Genomic DNA, 16,769 nt, shown 5'->3' on the forward strand with positions numbered 1-16,769 from the left:
AATTTTCATGATCAAACAGGGTTGTGTTAGTAGATTGAAAGATAACTGTTATATTAATCAGGTACACTAATGATCAACCAAATCTTGGTTATCCAGAAATTTATTTTTAATTTGACAGTTTGCTTTTTGTACTTTTGTTAGTTGCACTGGGGTTTTAAGATAGGTTTGGACTTTGTTAGTAGCATTTGTCCCAGAACTAACATACAATTATTTTTTGGATTATATTTGTCCAACATCATTACACTACTCACTCTCATGGTCACAAGAATTTGTCTCAGCATCGCTAATGTCACTGTCATTATCATTCATTAATAATTCTTCAATCTCTTGGTCATCCATCCTGAAATAGTGTCAAAACAATCACAAATACATTTTTTACAAAATGGTACATTATTACTGGGTCAAAAAGGACAAATCTAAATTGTATGAAAACAACAGATTCAAGCAATATTTTGATCAACTGATGAGCCATCCCCGCTTCTAGGATTACATGACAACACACATTGTTCGCTCTCGTAATCTATTACTGTAGAAAAAACAAATTATGCAGAGTCAAGTATGAGCCAATAGTAGCAACTGAAGATTAAAAGGAATTTAAAAGAATTGATACTGTACAATACTGCAATTTCTAGAGAAAGAAATATACTTGATACAATCAATAAAGGTCACGCCCCATTGATAAATGTTACAACAGTTTTGCTAAATATTATTCAACTAGATACAAAAGTGGTTTCTTAACTTTATAAATATGAGCAATATTCATTAATCCAATGGTTTATTAGTCATACTTACAGAACTGTTATGTAGTAGGCTAATCAAATAAATTATTTTTTTACATTTTATTTTTATTTGAATTTAATAACATTTTATCTCCTTCTGTTATCATACTATTTGGCAAATTTTATATAATGTAATCTTTAATACTATTTACTGTCAATGTAAACTGCTAAAAATGGACCCTTAAAAGGACTCGCTTCCTTAATTACTTAAGTATAACTATCAGTTTCTTGAAGACTAAAGGCTGCCCCACTAACAAGAAAGTCTAATAATTCCAAGAACAGATTTGTATCATAAAACAATACGTAATTTACTACTATACTATTAATAGATAAATTAACACTAATAATATAAAACAACTGCACCATTTTATTTTTTTGAATAAAAATAAAATCACAAAATTATAACAACTTTTTTAATAACCAAATATGTAATTTTAAAACAAAATAGTCAATCGCTATTTACAACATAACATACACTAATACTTTATACAAATAAATTAACTTTCAGTGATAAAATAAAAGATCATCTGGAATATAATATGTTAACAAAAACTAAGAAAAACTATCAATACTTTCATCGCTTAAAGTCCTAAATTTTGAATTAGGTAAAAGCGATACATCAGGTGGAGATAATGTATAAGCTATATTGTTATTAGATGATACTTTATTAATGGTGGATAGCTCTTCTTCACTCTTTGGAATTAAAGTTGCATGAGCAGCTGATGGATTACATAATATTAAACTGTTATCAGGTGTGCTCGTCCCAAGTCCGAATAAATTTTTATTGCTTCTACTTGGCGGTAATCTACTTCGGTTAGCAATACCATTACTTGAACTAGAATCAGCACTTAATTCTCCTGCTTGCCGTGTTTTACGTAAAGTTGTACTAGCCCAACCTAAGCCAAGAGATTCAAAAGCAGTTTCGATATCTTCTGGTGATGATTCTTTTAAAATAACTCTAACTTCCTCATCAGCTAACTGTGAACTGGAGAGATCTTCCATAAAATTATATACGTCTTTATTTTTAATATCATACTCCTTGTCACTTTTAACATTGTCATCATGATAGTCTTTTGCCCAAGAAAATGGACTCGTTAATATACCACGACGTAATAATTCTTCCATTATATTAGGAATGGATTCATTAGAAGCTACATCTTCATCAGAGTTTTTATCTTCTTGTGATTGTAAAGTTAAAAATGATAAATTTATATCTTCAATTTTCTCATTGCTTAATGGTATACCATCTAATTCATGTTGATTATGATGTGAGGATGGTGATAGTGATGTTCTCTGGTCTGGTTTTGCTTTTTTATTAGGTAACTGTCTCGATGTAGATGGAGTATCAATTTCTTGAATTGTTGATAATTCATGAGGAGTACACATTCTGAAACAAAAATGTTTACCATTCAATAATTAAAAACAGCAAAAAGTACATTTACCTTGTTTTAATATAAATTTCAATCGACACTGAACGTTATTTCATTACTCACTAAATATCACTAGTAAAAGATTTTTATGTAAAAAGATGGAATGCAAGTTCAATAAAACATATATTACAATCAAGATGTTCCCATAGGAATCAGTAGTTAAAATATCACTGTAGTCTTAGTGTTACATAGGAATTCCAATTAGTTTCTAATGAAAATGTTTACAACTACCTGAGAGATATATGCTAAACGTCTAGATGCTAAAATTATGTACTACTATTAAAGACTAAGGGATCTAAGGAAATACTTTTCTATCACCTAACACAAATTAGAAATAATTGGATAACCAAACAGCAAATATTAAAATACATGCAATAAAATTATGCATACTTTAGTACTAATCACGGTCTTCTGACTCCCTTTTCAGGAGGTTTTGGATCAAGCCTTTAACTACTTTGTGTTAGTTACAGTCTTTCAGATCACAACTGTCAAATTCCAAAAGTGTTATTTGCAATCCTTTCTTTTACTTCTATAAAAGGTTTCATCAAACATTAAAGATTTAGATAAAAACTTAGAGCCTGACTGCTGAAAACTGACTTTAAAAAAAACATTACCTCTAAAAAAAATTTTAATTTTCAAAGAGCATGCAAAAAGTTAAAGAAATAAATAAATAAAAGTCTGCACTTTATTTTCAATCGATAAAGATAAGCCAGAAAAATTAATAAAAAAATAATTATATAACAGATTACAAAACAATCTACTTATTTAACACAATTTCTATTCATATACTTATAAAATATGAGGTACATTCAATAATTAAAGAGACAAATTTAAGTATAAATGAATCAGTTTGTAGGAGGAGTTTTGTACTTTCATGACTTTAGGTTGGCATCACTGGGATGATCTGAGAACAGCTGACTGATAAAAATTGTTCTGTTTATAAGCTCAATATTGCATTTAATGATTGCATGTCTGCTTAAAGTTTCCACATTGAACAACATTCAGTTATCTGTTTTTTTGCTTTCTGAAGGTGAAAAACCGACTAAAATCTTTACTCAAATGATCTTACAGTATGGTGAAATTGTATGAACCACGAAAATTTTTATAAGTGGGTAGAACAGTTAAAAAACGGTCGAACTTCAGTGATTGACGAGGAACATCCTGGCTGGCCAGTTGAAGTGTCAACTCCTTCACTTGAAACTCACATTGACGACATTATTTATGAAGACCGATGTATTACAGTTGAACATATAGAAAAATCAGTTGCAAGTAAGTGCTGGCACAGTTCATAACGTAATCAGCAACAAGCTCAAGTACAGCAAAACAAGTGTGAGGTGGGTCCCAAAAGAGTTAACACAATACAAGGAAACAAAACTCAAAGGGTGTACAGACTTGAAAGAACACTATGAAAGGTGACCCTTTTTTAAACAAAAATTTAATGTTTGATGAAACTTGGGTTCACCATTTTGAACCAGAGCCCAAAAGACAAAGCATAAATGGAAGCACACCAGCTTGCCTGTCCGAAAGAAATTCAAAATGCAAGCATCAGCAGGAAAAGTCATGTTGACTGTCTTTCGGGATGCTTAAGGTGTCATCTTTGGTGATTATTTTGAAAATCACCATACAATAAACAGTGCCTACTACTCAGAGATGCTGATGAAAAAAGTAAAACCAGCAATGAGAGAAAAATGTTGTGGGTCTCAAAGAAAAGGCGTGATGATATTGCTACATGACAATGCTCGCACTCACCCTCCCCCCCACAAGCTAACCTAAGAAACCATTAATAAGATGGGACGGGAGATGCTATATCCTCCCTATAGTCCAGATTTGGCTCCCTTGGATTTTATTTTTTTGTTTGGCCCACTCAGAGCCATTACGTGGAAAAAAGTTCAGCAACAAGATCAAGAATTTGTGGGGAAGTGGCTCAAACAAGACAAAGACTTCTTTGCATCAGGTATAAAAAAACTAGTTCATTGTTGGGACAAGTGTATTAATATTGGTGGGGATTATGTTGAGTAGTAAAAGTCTCATTTTGTAAAAATACACAGTTTTTTCTACATCAATTTGTTTCTTTAATTATTGAATGTCCCTTGTAATAAAATAGAAATGATAAATTAAAGAAATCATATAACAATGTTAACAAAGTCCAAGGTGAATATGGCTGAAACAAAATTGTTAAAATTTTTTTGAGACAATACGTTATTTTATTTACATAATGGTAAAAATTAAAACTTTACTGCATCGATATTAAAATTTGTTATATATTTTAAACCTACACTATTCTTAATGTAAAAATTATGTATGTAAAAATGACATACAATACCCTCAGTAAGTAATTAATTGTTAACATTTAATATTATCTTTAATAACTTCCACAGCTATAATGAAAATAATGCTTTGTAAAATAAAAAGCATTACTAAAAATAAAATAAATATTTTATACCATCAAAAAATAATTTCTAAATTTAAAATAAAATTTTCTATATTATTTTAAGTTCGAAAATTTACTCAAATTATTACAAGGGTATGTAATTTTAAAGTTTTTACTGTACTCATGTCATAATTGCCAGTAATACATTACCTTATTGTTTTAGTTTACTTTTACTACTGAAGGCTAAGAATCTTGGCAAGCAGACATTTATGAGGGTCTTTCAATAATACAGTGATAAAAGACTGTAGAAAAATGATTATTTTTTCAATGACACTGAAATTAAGGCTACTTTTCAATGTAATCCTAGACTACATTTAATACATTTAGACACTTGTCCCATCTTTGGGTGAGCTTTCTTATTTCAGTAGTAAAGAATTGTTCACCTCCATGTCTGAGCCATTCTTGTATCACACTCTTGACCTGCTCACTGTTGCTGAACTTTGTACTGTATAAAAACTCTTTGAGAGGACCAAGCAAACAAACTAAAATCTGATCAGGACTATATGGTGGATGTGGCAACACTACCAGATTCAACTTTTGAATAGCAGCTTCCTGTGTCTTTTGGTGATATGGAGACAGACACTATCATGCAGAATTACGTCTCCTCTTTATGGTGGATTTCTTTTTGAGAGTACAGGATTTAGTTTTGTCACAATAGTATTCATTGTTGATTGTGCTTTTTTCTGCCACATCATTGCAGTAAATTTTGCCTTTAACAGTTCCAAAACACTGTTGACATTATATTCTTCACCCACAGACACATAGGTTTTAAATATTTTCCTGGTAGGTGTGCTCATATGTTTTCATTCCGTACTCTGACGTTTGGATTCTGGTTCAAAATGAAGAATCCAAGTTTCATCATTAGTTAGTATGAGATTTAAAAAATCATTATGTTCTGCTAAAAACCGCTGTTTAAGTTAAGTTAAGTACAAATGTAAATTTTCTTTGTGATTTTGAATCGATTTTCTCAGAACCTACCTTGGATACATTTTATGAAAATTCAGCTAATCATTATGAATAATGGAATGAGTAGTGCTGATACTGCCCATTAATACACCTTTTTAATATTCTTTTAACATTTACGAGTGAATTTCAGCTGGTTTTATACATTCAGAAAATAAAAATCTTACCACAAAATGCTGTTCTTCCTCAGTGCACATTTCAAGCAGAGCCAACATTTTCAAATAAACTAGAGGTTATAATATTATAAATCCTTTTTTAACAGCTGATATTTTCAATGTCTGGGATGCCAACATTAAAACAGTTTCAGTCTATTCTAAATGGCAACAGTTTTTTTGCTGTTTGCCATTTGTCTCTGTTAAACAACCATCATATTAACAAATACTTATGCTCTTGCCATTGATAGTAGCAATTCAGCCAACCAAAATATTTGAAAAACTTGAAAAAGCATTTGTAGAAAATTGAATATTTTTATATTTTAAGACAAGCAGACTTGAATATAAAGGTTTTTTATAATTTTTACAAGATTATGAAGCAGTAATAGTAGTATAAAACGATAAGCCAAGCTGCAATACAGAAAGAAATGAGATCAGGTTGTATCCTGTCCACTATAGCTTCGAATTTAAGAAAGACACTTCAAAAAAATGAAAATAAAAAAAGACTAACTAAAAGAGCAGGGGTAACTGATCTTAAATAATCACACAGCGGAGTAGAAGTCCTTAAGAGAAGAGTTGGAGTAAATCCTTAAATAAGTGAAATGTTGTACTTCTTCCAGAATTTTAATGTATATTCTGCTTAAAAAAAGAAGTCACCTGAATATGAGTAGTTATATCTGATTTAATAAAAAAATGTTATCTTCTGTACTCAGATAATTTTTTTATGATTTTGGATTTTTTTTAATGGAAAGAGTGAAATTTATGAAATAAAAATATTATTTTAAAAACTTTCATTTATATTGTGCCACTGTTACACAATCATGAAGAAAATGCAATCTTTTCCCAATGATCACACTGTACTAATGAACGTTTTTGCAGTGTGAGCAACTTAAAACCAAACCCTACAAGCTAATTACAGTTGCACCATGTAAAATTTCATGAACGAAGTAAAACATTGATTAAATTAAATGTATTGTATTTACATTACAATACATCAACTCATCAACTCTGCTGACTTGTTCATTCTGCTATAAACAATAGCTAGTGAATTGTTTGTTGTGACATGTTGTTCAGTCCTGTTGGAGGACATATTCATTAACATGATCTGTTAACAGAGTATAGAATTCTTTGAAAATTGTGTGGTTCAGTTCTGTACTGACAGTCCGGTCAAAAAATATTGGTGCTCTCTATGCAATTACTAGAAACAGCATGTATACCAACTTTCTCATTGTAAAGAGGCATTCAAACATCTGGTGAAGAATTTTAGTCATCCAGTACCTGGTGTTGTGCTCTTTAACATGCCCAGATAGATGAAACCATGCCATGTCTACTTGAAAAACAGCATTAGATTTAATCTGTCCATAGATAGTGTTTTAGAGAAGCCAGTCACAACAATTAAAGGCATTTGGTTTGTCTGTTCTCTTAAGTTGTTGCACAATACAATTTCAAATTTAAAACATGAAAATCCTTTGACATGATGTGTTTCTATACCATTTTGTTGTGATAACTGATAGATTTTTTTTTGACTGCCAGAATTCGTCTTTGAATATTGGCTACGACTCCTATCCAAACAGAAGTTTGCCTATTTCATTTTTTGTTTGAAATTGACTTTAGAGTATGCTATTTTTTAATCAATTTATGTATGCTACTCTTTGTTGGATAATGGCATTTGGAAACTTCCCACAAATATTTGATCATTTTCTTAAAAGGATCCAAATCCTTTCAACTGTGGAACACACAAAAGGTTTCACTATAGCAACGCTTTCTTTGATTGGATAAGGCACTTTAGAGAAACATAACCGCAAAGAACAAAACTACTGCATTGAAATATGAACAGTTTATAACTGACAATAATAGACAAGAGTTAACATACACAATCAATACTCATGCTAGCAGTAGCAGTGTTAAATAAAGGTCACATTATACAATTGCAATTCAAGCTCACTTGGATCAGTTTTAAGAAGTTCACTTGGAGTAAGCACTATTAATTTTTTTTATTTTATACCAAAAAAAAAAAGCTTTACTTCAGTCAATGCAATTAATTTAATGTATTATAAACTTATGGTATTTTTTGATCATATGGAAATAGATTAAATTTAGTTACAATGGATTTTTATTTAATATCTTACAGATGGTTACATATTGAAAAAAAATCTCACAATGATAATGCTATATACATATAGATCATTAAAAATGATGTACAGAAAGGGTGATGGAGAGGGAGAGAGAGAGAGAGAAATCTGCATTAGCTTGACTTTGATAGTGATAATATTCAAGAAGTATCTGTAAATCCACAATGTATTCAGCATTCATCGTCTCTTTCCTTAATACCAAAAATATTCTAATTAGTACTTATTATTGATATTTTATAAGAATATTGGTGTTAAGAGTCATTTTTGCAACAATAAGCTCTAAATTTCATCATAATTTTATTTTATCACCTATTTCTGTAAATCATACATATAAGGTGACATTTTTTGGTGATATATTAACTGATTATTAATTCCTGTTACGAATAATGTTGAGTTCTATATATATTAAGTTTTTTACCTTTTCCAATTCTAAAACTGATAAAATTAATATTTTCTTTTTCTAGCATTTGTTGTGTACTTTTGTAAAATGTATTTATTATAACATATTCGCAAATGATTTGTTTGTTATAAGTTACTAAAATATTACCTATGAATCTGATCCAAATTTTTATTCTATATGTATTTATAATGTTAAAAATATCTGTCATTAGATGATTAATCATAACAGTTAACAAGCAATCAATTTTATAAAATTGACTGAAAAAAGGTAGATTTCTCTTTCTTATGATAAATCTTTTTATAAATTTATTTGTAAAACTAAACTAATAATGTATGCATATATAAATTATACCTTTACCTGATTTTACCATTCAACATAGTAGGAGGTGGTTTTGAATGGGATGATGCAGATGAAATATTATGTTGATGCGTAGTATTAATTTGTGGTGGTAATGGAAGTATATGAGAGCTAATTTGTGAAATTGGAACTGAACTCTGTGGAACATCATTACTTTTAAAGCTCAATTCATGGTGCCAAGATTTATGATGTTCATGGCTCATATCACCATTAATAAACGTAGGTGAAATACGTTCACAAGGTTCAACATTACCGAGCGGTAAATTAACATGAGTTTCAGATGGTAAACTTAAATACGATGTCTCATCATTGATTGTCAGTGATTTTTTAATAGCTTCACATGTGTTGATGTCGCCAATCATTTCAGCTAAATTACTTATTCTTTCTGCATAACTTTTAGCTAATTCAGTGTATTTACTAACGATTTCATTTGTTTCAATTATATTTCTTGCTTTTGATTTTTTATCATCTAATTTATTTTTAAAATATTCATTAACTTGCTGTTTTAATATATCAAAATCACGTCTAAAATCAAATTGATCACTTTTAACATAATTTTTATTTTCAGCGCTTTCTTCTTCATGATTTTCATCTACAATACTTTCTTCAGTTTTCTTAAATGAATTATGATATTGATCATCTTGAAACAATGAACTTTGTATAGAAACATCACTGGAGCTAACACCTAATCGGTCAATGCTCTCCCTACTCATTGACAACAATTTTAAAATATACTGTTTTAACATTGGTATACCATTACTATAATCTTTATTCTCAATTTTTTTAAATATGCTATTTAACATATCTAGTTGTTCTGGTGATAAATGATCTGGCGGACTTAAATAAGAAGTACTTGATGAACCGGCCGACTGATCTGGTGGTACATGCTGTTCTTTTTCTTTACCTTTAATACCTTTCCCATTACTTTCATCATATACCAGTGGTTGTCTTTGCTGTTTTTGAGAACTGGCATCTTTCATATTTCTTTGATTACTTTTATCCACTAAAAGCAGATTTTCTTCTTCCAAATGTTGCAATTTCATTTTCTTACTCTTATCATCTTTCTGTTTTTTACTTTTCTTTTTATCATGTTTATCCTTCGTTTTATCATGTTTATGTCCACTAACTTTAACAACGACTCTAACACCCTTAAAACTACTAGCTGAAGTATCATGACTTGAATCCATAGATACTTTTGACAATGCCATATCGAGGCTATACAATGTAGCACCACTGGTTTCTGTTGAACTATTACTATTATTACTTTCATTTTCATTAGCAGTAACTTTATCTTTTTCACCATTACTATCAATATGAACAGAATTATGATTTCTCATTGCATGATCATTAAAACTTTTATTAAGTAAATCACTTTGTTTATGTGTCCTGAAACATATTTCATTTTCATTTTGATCACCATGTTTAATTGGAGAAACAGGTCGTACCAAAACTGGTTTAACAAATCTATTACTTACACTGTTATCATTTTCATTAACAATAACTTTATTTTTGTCATTGGAGTCATCTTGAACAAAATGATGATTTTTCACTGTATGTTCATCCTGTCTTTTGATAAAGGAATCTGTGTGTTTGTGCGGTATGAGTTTACATACTTCAAAATTACGTTTATTCTCATCACTACCCTCTTGTTGAACTGGAGAAGCAGATTGTACCATATCTTGTTCAATAATTTTATTACTATCACCTTTTATTTTTTTATCAGTTTCATCAAAAGGTTGATTATATTTATCCACTTTTTTACTATCTTTTTTCGTTACAAATAGTTGACTTTTACACGTACACGGATCTTTTCTTTTAACACATTTAATCCTCTGTTCTTTGCAAATGTCTAAATCTCTCACTGGTTTATTCTCATGATTAGGATGACTAGGATTTAGTTTTTCTTGCTCAGATATACCATATGTATTTTCTTGTGAATATTCATTTACTGATGGACTTCTCTGTAGTTTATCATACTTTTCAACGGGTGATATTTTATCATCTAAATATTTAGGTTTCTTACTAACATAAACTTCAGGAGATATATCTGTATCAACGATTGGTGCCTTTCCAGATATATTTTCTTGAAACTGATGTCTTATATCTGAATGGTCAGAACATTTTTCTTTAGAATGACGGAAATTTATTTCTTCAAAAGAATTTCTTAATTCTTTACTGTTATATTTACCTGAAGGAGATATAATTCCTTCTTTAACAAGATTATGCCTCCAACTTTCTAAATCAGGATTTGTATCATATTTAAAACCAGGTATAGATTGAAGATTATGTTTAGCATTAAAAGAAGAAATCACTTTTGATTGACACGGGCTTAATTTTTCAGACAAATGTATATTTTTGTCATCTACATTGGGTGATATGTTTCTTCTTTTGTTATCATCTGAAGATTGATTACTTTCATGAATGCGTGAAGGTCGATAAGAGACAAAAGATTGTTTAATGGAATGTTCATCTTTAGAACTAACAAAATTTTTATTCTTTTCTTTCTTCAAAGAATCTGAGATTTCAGTTGGATAATTATTACCTTTGATTTCATTAAATAACATTTCTCTTTGTTGATTTATCCTCTGCATTAGAGTTTGTAAATTTAATTTATTTTTAACTATGCTGTCAGATTCTTTAATACTAGTTTTCACTGGTTTTGATTCTTTCACATGATAATCACTGGTAGCACCATCACATTTCCAGTCAGCAACATTTAATTTTGGCGTTTCATCTGATAAAAAACTTTCTTCATAGTCACTTCCAAAATGTTTTTTGCTCTCATAATCTGTAAATCACAAAGATTATAAAACTTAAAAAGAAATAAGTAACAATGAAAATACATACATACAAATATACACTACACATATTAAAAAAAATAAAGAATGATTTGTTTAAAATGCAATAAAATAAACAAAATTTCTTTTTTCAGCCATCAAAATAATGTTAGTGTTATGTAATTAAAAATAAAAGCAGGGAGTACTGATTGTTTAAATAATAAGATGGGCTTATTTATTTATATAACTGTATTCTAAATATAGTAATGGTTTTTCTGTAGTGATTTTTGAGGACATTTGTAATGACAAAATGATAAAGTAACACATAAGAAAACATTAAACAAAACTAAAGAAAAAAAACTAAAAAAACAACACTAAAAGAAAAAACTCTATTAAAAGTAATAGTTTTTTTATTTACTTTATTAATAAACTTTTGTTAACATCAATAGTCTTTGAATTAAATTCTCTACAAAATTTGTTAATTTGCTATGTAATAATGATATTACACTAAAAAAAAAACAGGTTTTTTTAAAATTTAATTTAATTTGTGTTTTTTAGTAAAAAGTATTAGAGATACAGTTCTGAGAACCATTTTTTAACATAATGTTCACGTAAAATAACAAAAAATATTTATTTACCATAGTTAGTGTATAAAAAAATTTAGTACTGCAATATTATCTTGTTTTACCCATGGGGGAAAAAAAGAAGGTGAAAAATTTTGGCACCTGTAACTTGAAAACAAAGGATCATATGACTTTTTTCTTATTTTTAATAATGAAATCATCTCCCAAAATGGAGTCCTTTTCTGGTGGAATAGTCCAAAAATACAGAAAAATTTAAACTGCTAGAATGCTAAAAACTTGAGTCCAAGATGACATAAAATATATATATAAACACACAACTTATAGTTAAAGGATTTAAAACCTAAGATTTGTTTGAAAGATTGTCAATTTATTTGTAACAAAAACGGGCTGATATTTGATGGTTTTATAACTTTTTTTTGTGTCCATGTGAAATTCAGTCCAAGCAGTCAGTTAATAAAAAAAAGGTGACAACACAGTTGTAGGACTTTCCCGTCATGTGGCTTTTTTCTGATGCATGGCTTACAAACAATTAATTTAAAATATTTATAATTTTACTTAAATACAATATATTTTGTTTCATTAATTCAATGATTCTACCTAAAGTGCGCACACATATCGTATTTCATTTGTGCGGATGTGGCAGTACTAGCAGCCACTTTAGATTTTTCACACTTTATTCATTTATTTAATTCTACCGCTCACCTGTGATGTCACAACATAGCAGATGACTACAGCAATATTCCAGCCACAAAGTGGGATATGGGGAGTGTAAGGGGGGGTGGCTGGGTTAAGACTCCCACTTAGGGAAAAAATTTGTGGATCCAATGTGATGCTAATAGAAAAAACTGCAATGAGAAAGACCACTGTACTGCCTTCTACAATATTTCAAAATTATTACTATTTTTTGGAATGGGGGCGCAATTTAGCAAAAAAACCTTTTACACACATGTCTTTCTTATAATTGTTCACAAAAATATTTAAAAAATAAATGCAATGAAAATCACTTCTTGTACTGCCTTTTATAACTTTTCAAAATTAAAACCACTTTTAGGGGTGGGGATGAAATTTATCAAAAAATTTTTTTTACAGAAGTTGTTTAATTTATTAATATTCACAAAATTATGTAAAAAAAAATATAACCTTAATTTTGCAAAATCTGGAGATGATTTTGTTTTCCCCTGTATCCCCAACCCTTCGACCATTTTAATTGAAAATTTAATAGCTTCAATGCCCACTATAGAAATATTATAGCCAAGTTTGGTGAAAATAGTAAAGTCAAATAGTTCTGAAGATATAAGGCGATTTATATGCCAACATACATATGTATGCACATTTTGTTGCAGAAATTTTAATGACATTTTTCAGTTTTCTGGGGTCAATTAGTCAAGATTCGGTGAAAACTGGATATACACAATTTTGACCCATCACCATAATTTCCCTTCTACGAGGGCTATTCAGAAAGTAAGGAACGTTTCCACCTGACGCCGCCAGGCGCACGCCAATCGCGTATATATTGGTGTGCTCGTGCTCGGCACCTCAGTCAGCGTCCAGCCGTGACAACGGGAACATCTCCGCACTGCCTGTTTTTTATATACAAATTTGAAATGTGTGCTGCAATAAAAAATCCCGCCAGTTGTGAGGTGCGGTCTGTGATACATTTTTTGTTGGCAAAAAACTTAAAACCAATAGAAATTCATCGGGAACTGTTTGAAGTGTACAGGAACAACGTAATGAGTGAAAGTTCTGTCAGGAAGTAGTGCATTCAGTTTACAAATGGCCAAACAAACATTCACGATAAAGAGAAGACTGGACGTCCGAGCATTGTGACTGACGATCTGGTCAGTCACGAAAAGATTCAAAGTTGACGAAAAGATTCGTGATAACCGCCGTTTCACAATAACTGAGCTTTCTCTATGTTTCCCACAAGTTTCACGGACTTTATTGTTTGAAATTGTTTCATAGAGGCTAGGATACCACAAATTTTGTGCAAGATGGGTTAGGCGGCAGAATTCTATGACACAGGAATTTCAAAGCTTGTCCACTGCTATGATAAGTGCCTGAATTTGTATGGTGATTATGTTGAAAAGTAGTATTTTAGTCCCTCTTTCACATGTATACAATAAAAAGTTTTTCTTGTACTTGGTTTTTTAAAATTCCAAAACGTTCCTTACTTTCTGAATAGCCCTTGTACATAACTAAAGCTGCTATACAGATGGGAAGTAATACAAACAGCCAAAAATGTAAACCTCTTCATGGGATATAATGTCTAAGTAACATATATGTATTAAATGAATAAATATGAATAAATGTATGAATGAATATGTAACATGTATGTATGTATTAAATGAATAAAGAAATAAATAAGTAGTATCTAGAAAAAAAATTATAATCAATTACCTTTATTACACAGCAAATTATCAGTATGCAGATTACCACGCGGCAATATTTTCTGAACAGCAGATTCCATTCTCTTTTGATGATTTAGTAACTTTTCTTTACGCAGTGTTTCCCCGAATACTGGGTTATTCTATATATATAGATACATAAAAGAAACTGTTTAATATTTTACTTATTTTTAACAAAATCACATATAATACAATATGGAAATTTTGTGATCATATCAATCATTCTAGAAAAAAATTAATATTTTTCAACTTTAGTTCTATAATGGATGTCAATACAGTATTTATTTTTAAGTTGGTATTGAAATAACTAATAAAAAATATAAAGATCTGTGCCAGAAACTGAATCTAATATGCTAGTCATTACATCAATTACATTAGATGTTTAAAGACCTGTACAATTAAACTTTATTTTTCTTAGTCATTTAACAGATTTGATACATTTCTACATCTGTTTTCACTCCATACAAACCTCTTAACTTCTACTTATCTTTTACAACTCATATCCTCAATTATCTGTCTGTATTCCTTTACTGTTTTTAGTTGTTAAACTGCCTTCTACAATGAAATTCACAAACCAAAGTTCAAATACATAACCCAATAACATGTCTTTTTTTAAAACATCACAAATTTCTCTCTCCTCTCATTTTAAATCCTCTTCATTTCCTACTCTATCAACCTACCTAACTTTTGACTTCTACTGTAACACCAGATTTAAAAACCCACTTTGGTATTTATATCCATGTTTCACTATCATTGATGTTATTAATATTTTCTGTTTGAATAATTTCTTTTCTGTATTAAAATTAATCTGGTTTGATATCTACTCTATTTTGTCCATCCTCGTAATTTTACTTCTTAAAAAAAACAAAAAACTATAACTTCTACTATATCAGTTCTCTAACCTTAATAGTTAATTTGTCCTTTAAGGAGGTGTCAAAAATATCCTTTATGGAGTTTCACTACCATCCTTTATGTCAGATTTCATTTCTTTTGTATTATTCATTTTAAACTGGATTTCTCCCACAGCAATAAATCAACTTCTTTAATTACTTCATGTAGCTTATTCCTAGTTCAACCAGAGTTAAGAATAACAACAGCAAATAATAAATATTTATAATTGTTTTGTCCTTTTGATATAACTTTGCCATTAAATTTTTCTTTTACAGGGTTCCCACTGAATTTTAAAATTTGTTTTTCCTGACCTTTACTACTTTTCCTGACCAATTTAATAAAAATTTCCTGACTCTCATAATGTTATGCTACTTCGATTTTCTTGGCAAAATATACAGATATTTTATTTTTTTGCAACCTCCACCATCCCCATAGCTGCCAAACTCATGCTTTTTTTTACTATTTATTATTACATTCATTTTTAAATTTTATTTTTTGATGTCTTACAATATACATTTAAAATTAAGCTATTTTTTGTGATAAATTGTTTCAGTAAACTACACTGAAAAGTACAAAAAAAACAACAACAATATTTAATAAGTTTCTTGCATAAAAATGAACATCATGGTAACTAAATGTAACACAGATAAAATAAACTGATGTGGCACTGCATGACTTCCTTGTACGCCTATTAAATTACACATGCACATTAAAAATGTGCATGTGTAATTTATGAGCAACTTCCTGAGGACTTCCAAGTCTTCAGAACTTTGAACAAATGAACACTTCCAAGGCCTTGCTAGAATAGTTTAAGCAAAATGAGTCAGATTTTTTGCGAAGATTCATAACTGTAGATGAAATGTGGATCCACCACTACACTCCTGAGACGAAACAATAGTCAAAACAGTGGACTGCAAAGGGTGAACCTGCTCTGAAAAAGGTGAAGATGGTTCCATTGGCCGGGAAGGTGATGGCAACTGCTTTTTGGGATAGTAATTTAATTTTGTTTATCAATTGTCTTCAAAAAGGTACAACAATAACAGGACAGAATTATGTATCATTACTTGAAAAGCTAAAGACAGAAACTGCAAAAAAATGATCACATTTGAAGAAGAAGAAAAAAGTGCTTTTTCATCAGGACAATGCGCTACACTTTGACGACCTCCATGGCTAAAATTTACAAATTGCACTTTGAGTTGGTTGACCACTCACCGTATTCACCAGATCTGCTCCCAAGTCACTTTTTCTTGTTTTCTAACATTAAAGTTTCATATTAGGAAAGAAATTTTCATCAGATGAGGAGGTTATCGCATACTTAAATATTTTTTCAGAGAAAGATGCCAGCTATTACTTGGAAGGGTTAAAGAGGTTAGAGCATCGCTGAAAAAAGTGTATTGACTTGAAAGGAGGCTGTTGAAAAATAAAATTATATTTGACAGAAAAGATACGTCTTTCTATGTTAGGGTCA

At 29.9% G+C, this 16,769-nt stretch overlaps 1 protein-coding gene across 2 annotated transcripts in view; it reads right to left on the reverse strand.

Annotated features, from left to right (window-relative positions):
• Positions 1 to 762: 762 nt before the first annotated feature.
• The window catches only part of LOC142327630 (uncharacterized), a 45,872-nt gene continuing 29,865 nt past the window's right edge, over positions 763 to 16,769 (reverse strand). For both annotated transcript variants that reach the window (XM_075370837.1, XM_075370838.1), the window contains 3 exons: positions 14,403 to 14,532; positions 8,645 to 11,432; positions 763 to 2,166 (listed from right to left, as the gene is read on the reverse strand). In XM_075370837.1, coding sequence (XP_075226952.1) covers positions 1,332 to 2,166; positions 8,645 to 11,432; positions 14,403 to 14,532 — 3,753 coding nt within the window. In that variant the 3' untranslated portion in view covers positions 763 to 1,331. The remainder of the gene's footprint in view (positions 2,167 to 8,644; positions 11,433 to 14,402; positions 14,533 to 16,769) is intronic.

The sequence above is a fragment of the Lycorma delicatula genome, chromosome 7 (genome assembly GCF_047948215.1).
Source record: "Lycorma delicatula isolate Av1 chromosome 7, ASM4794821v1, whole genome shotgun sequence".
NCBI classification, from domain to species: Eukaryota; Metazoa; Arthropoda; class Insecta; order Hemiptera; family Fulgoridae; genus Lycorma; species Lycorma delicatula.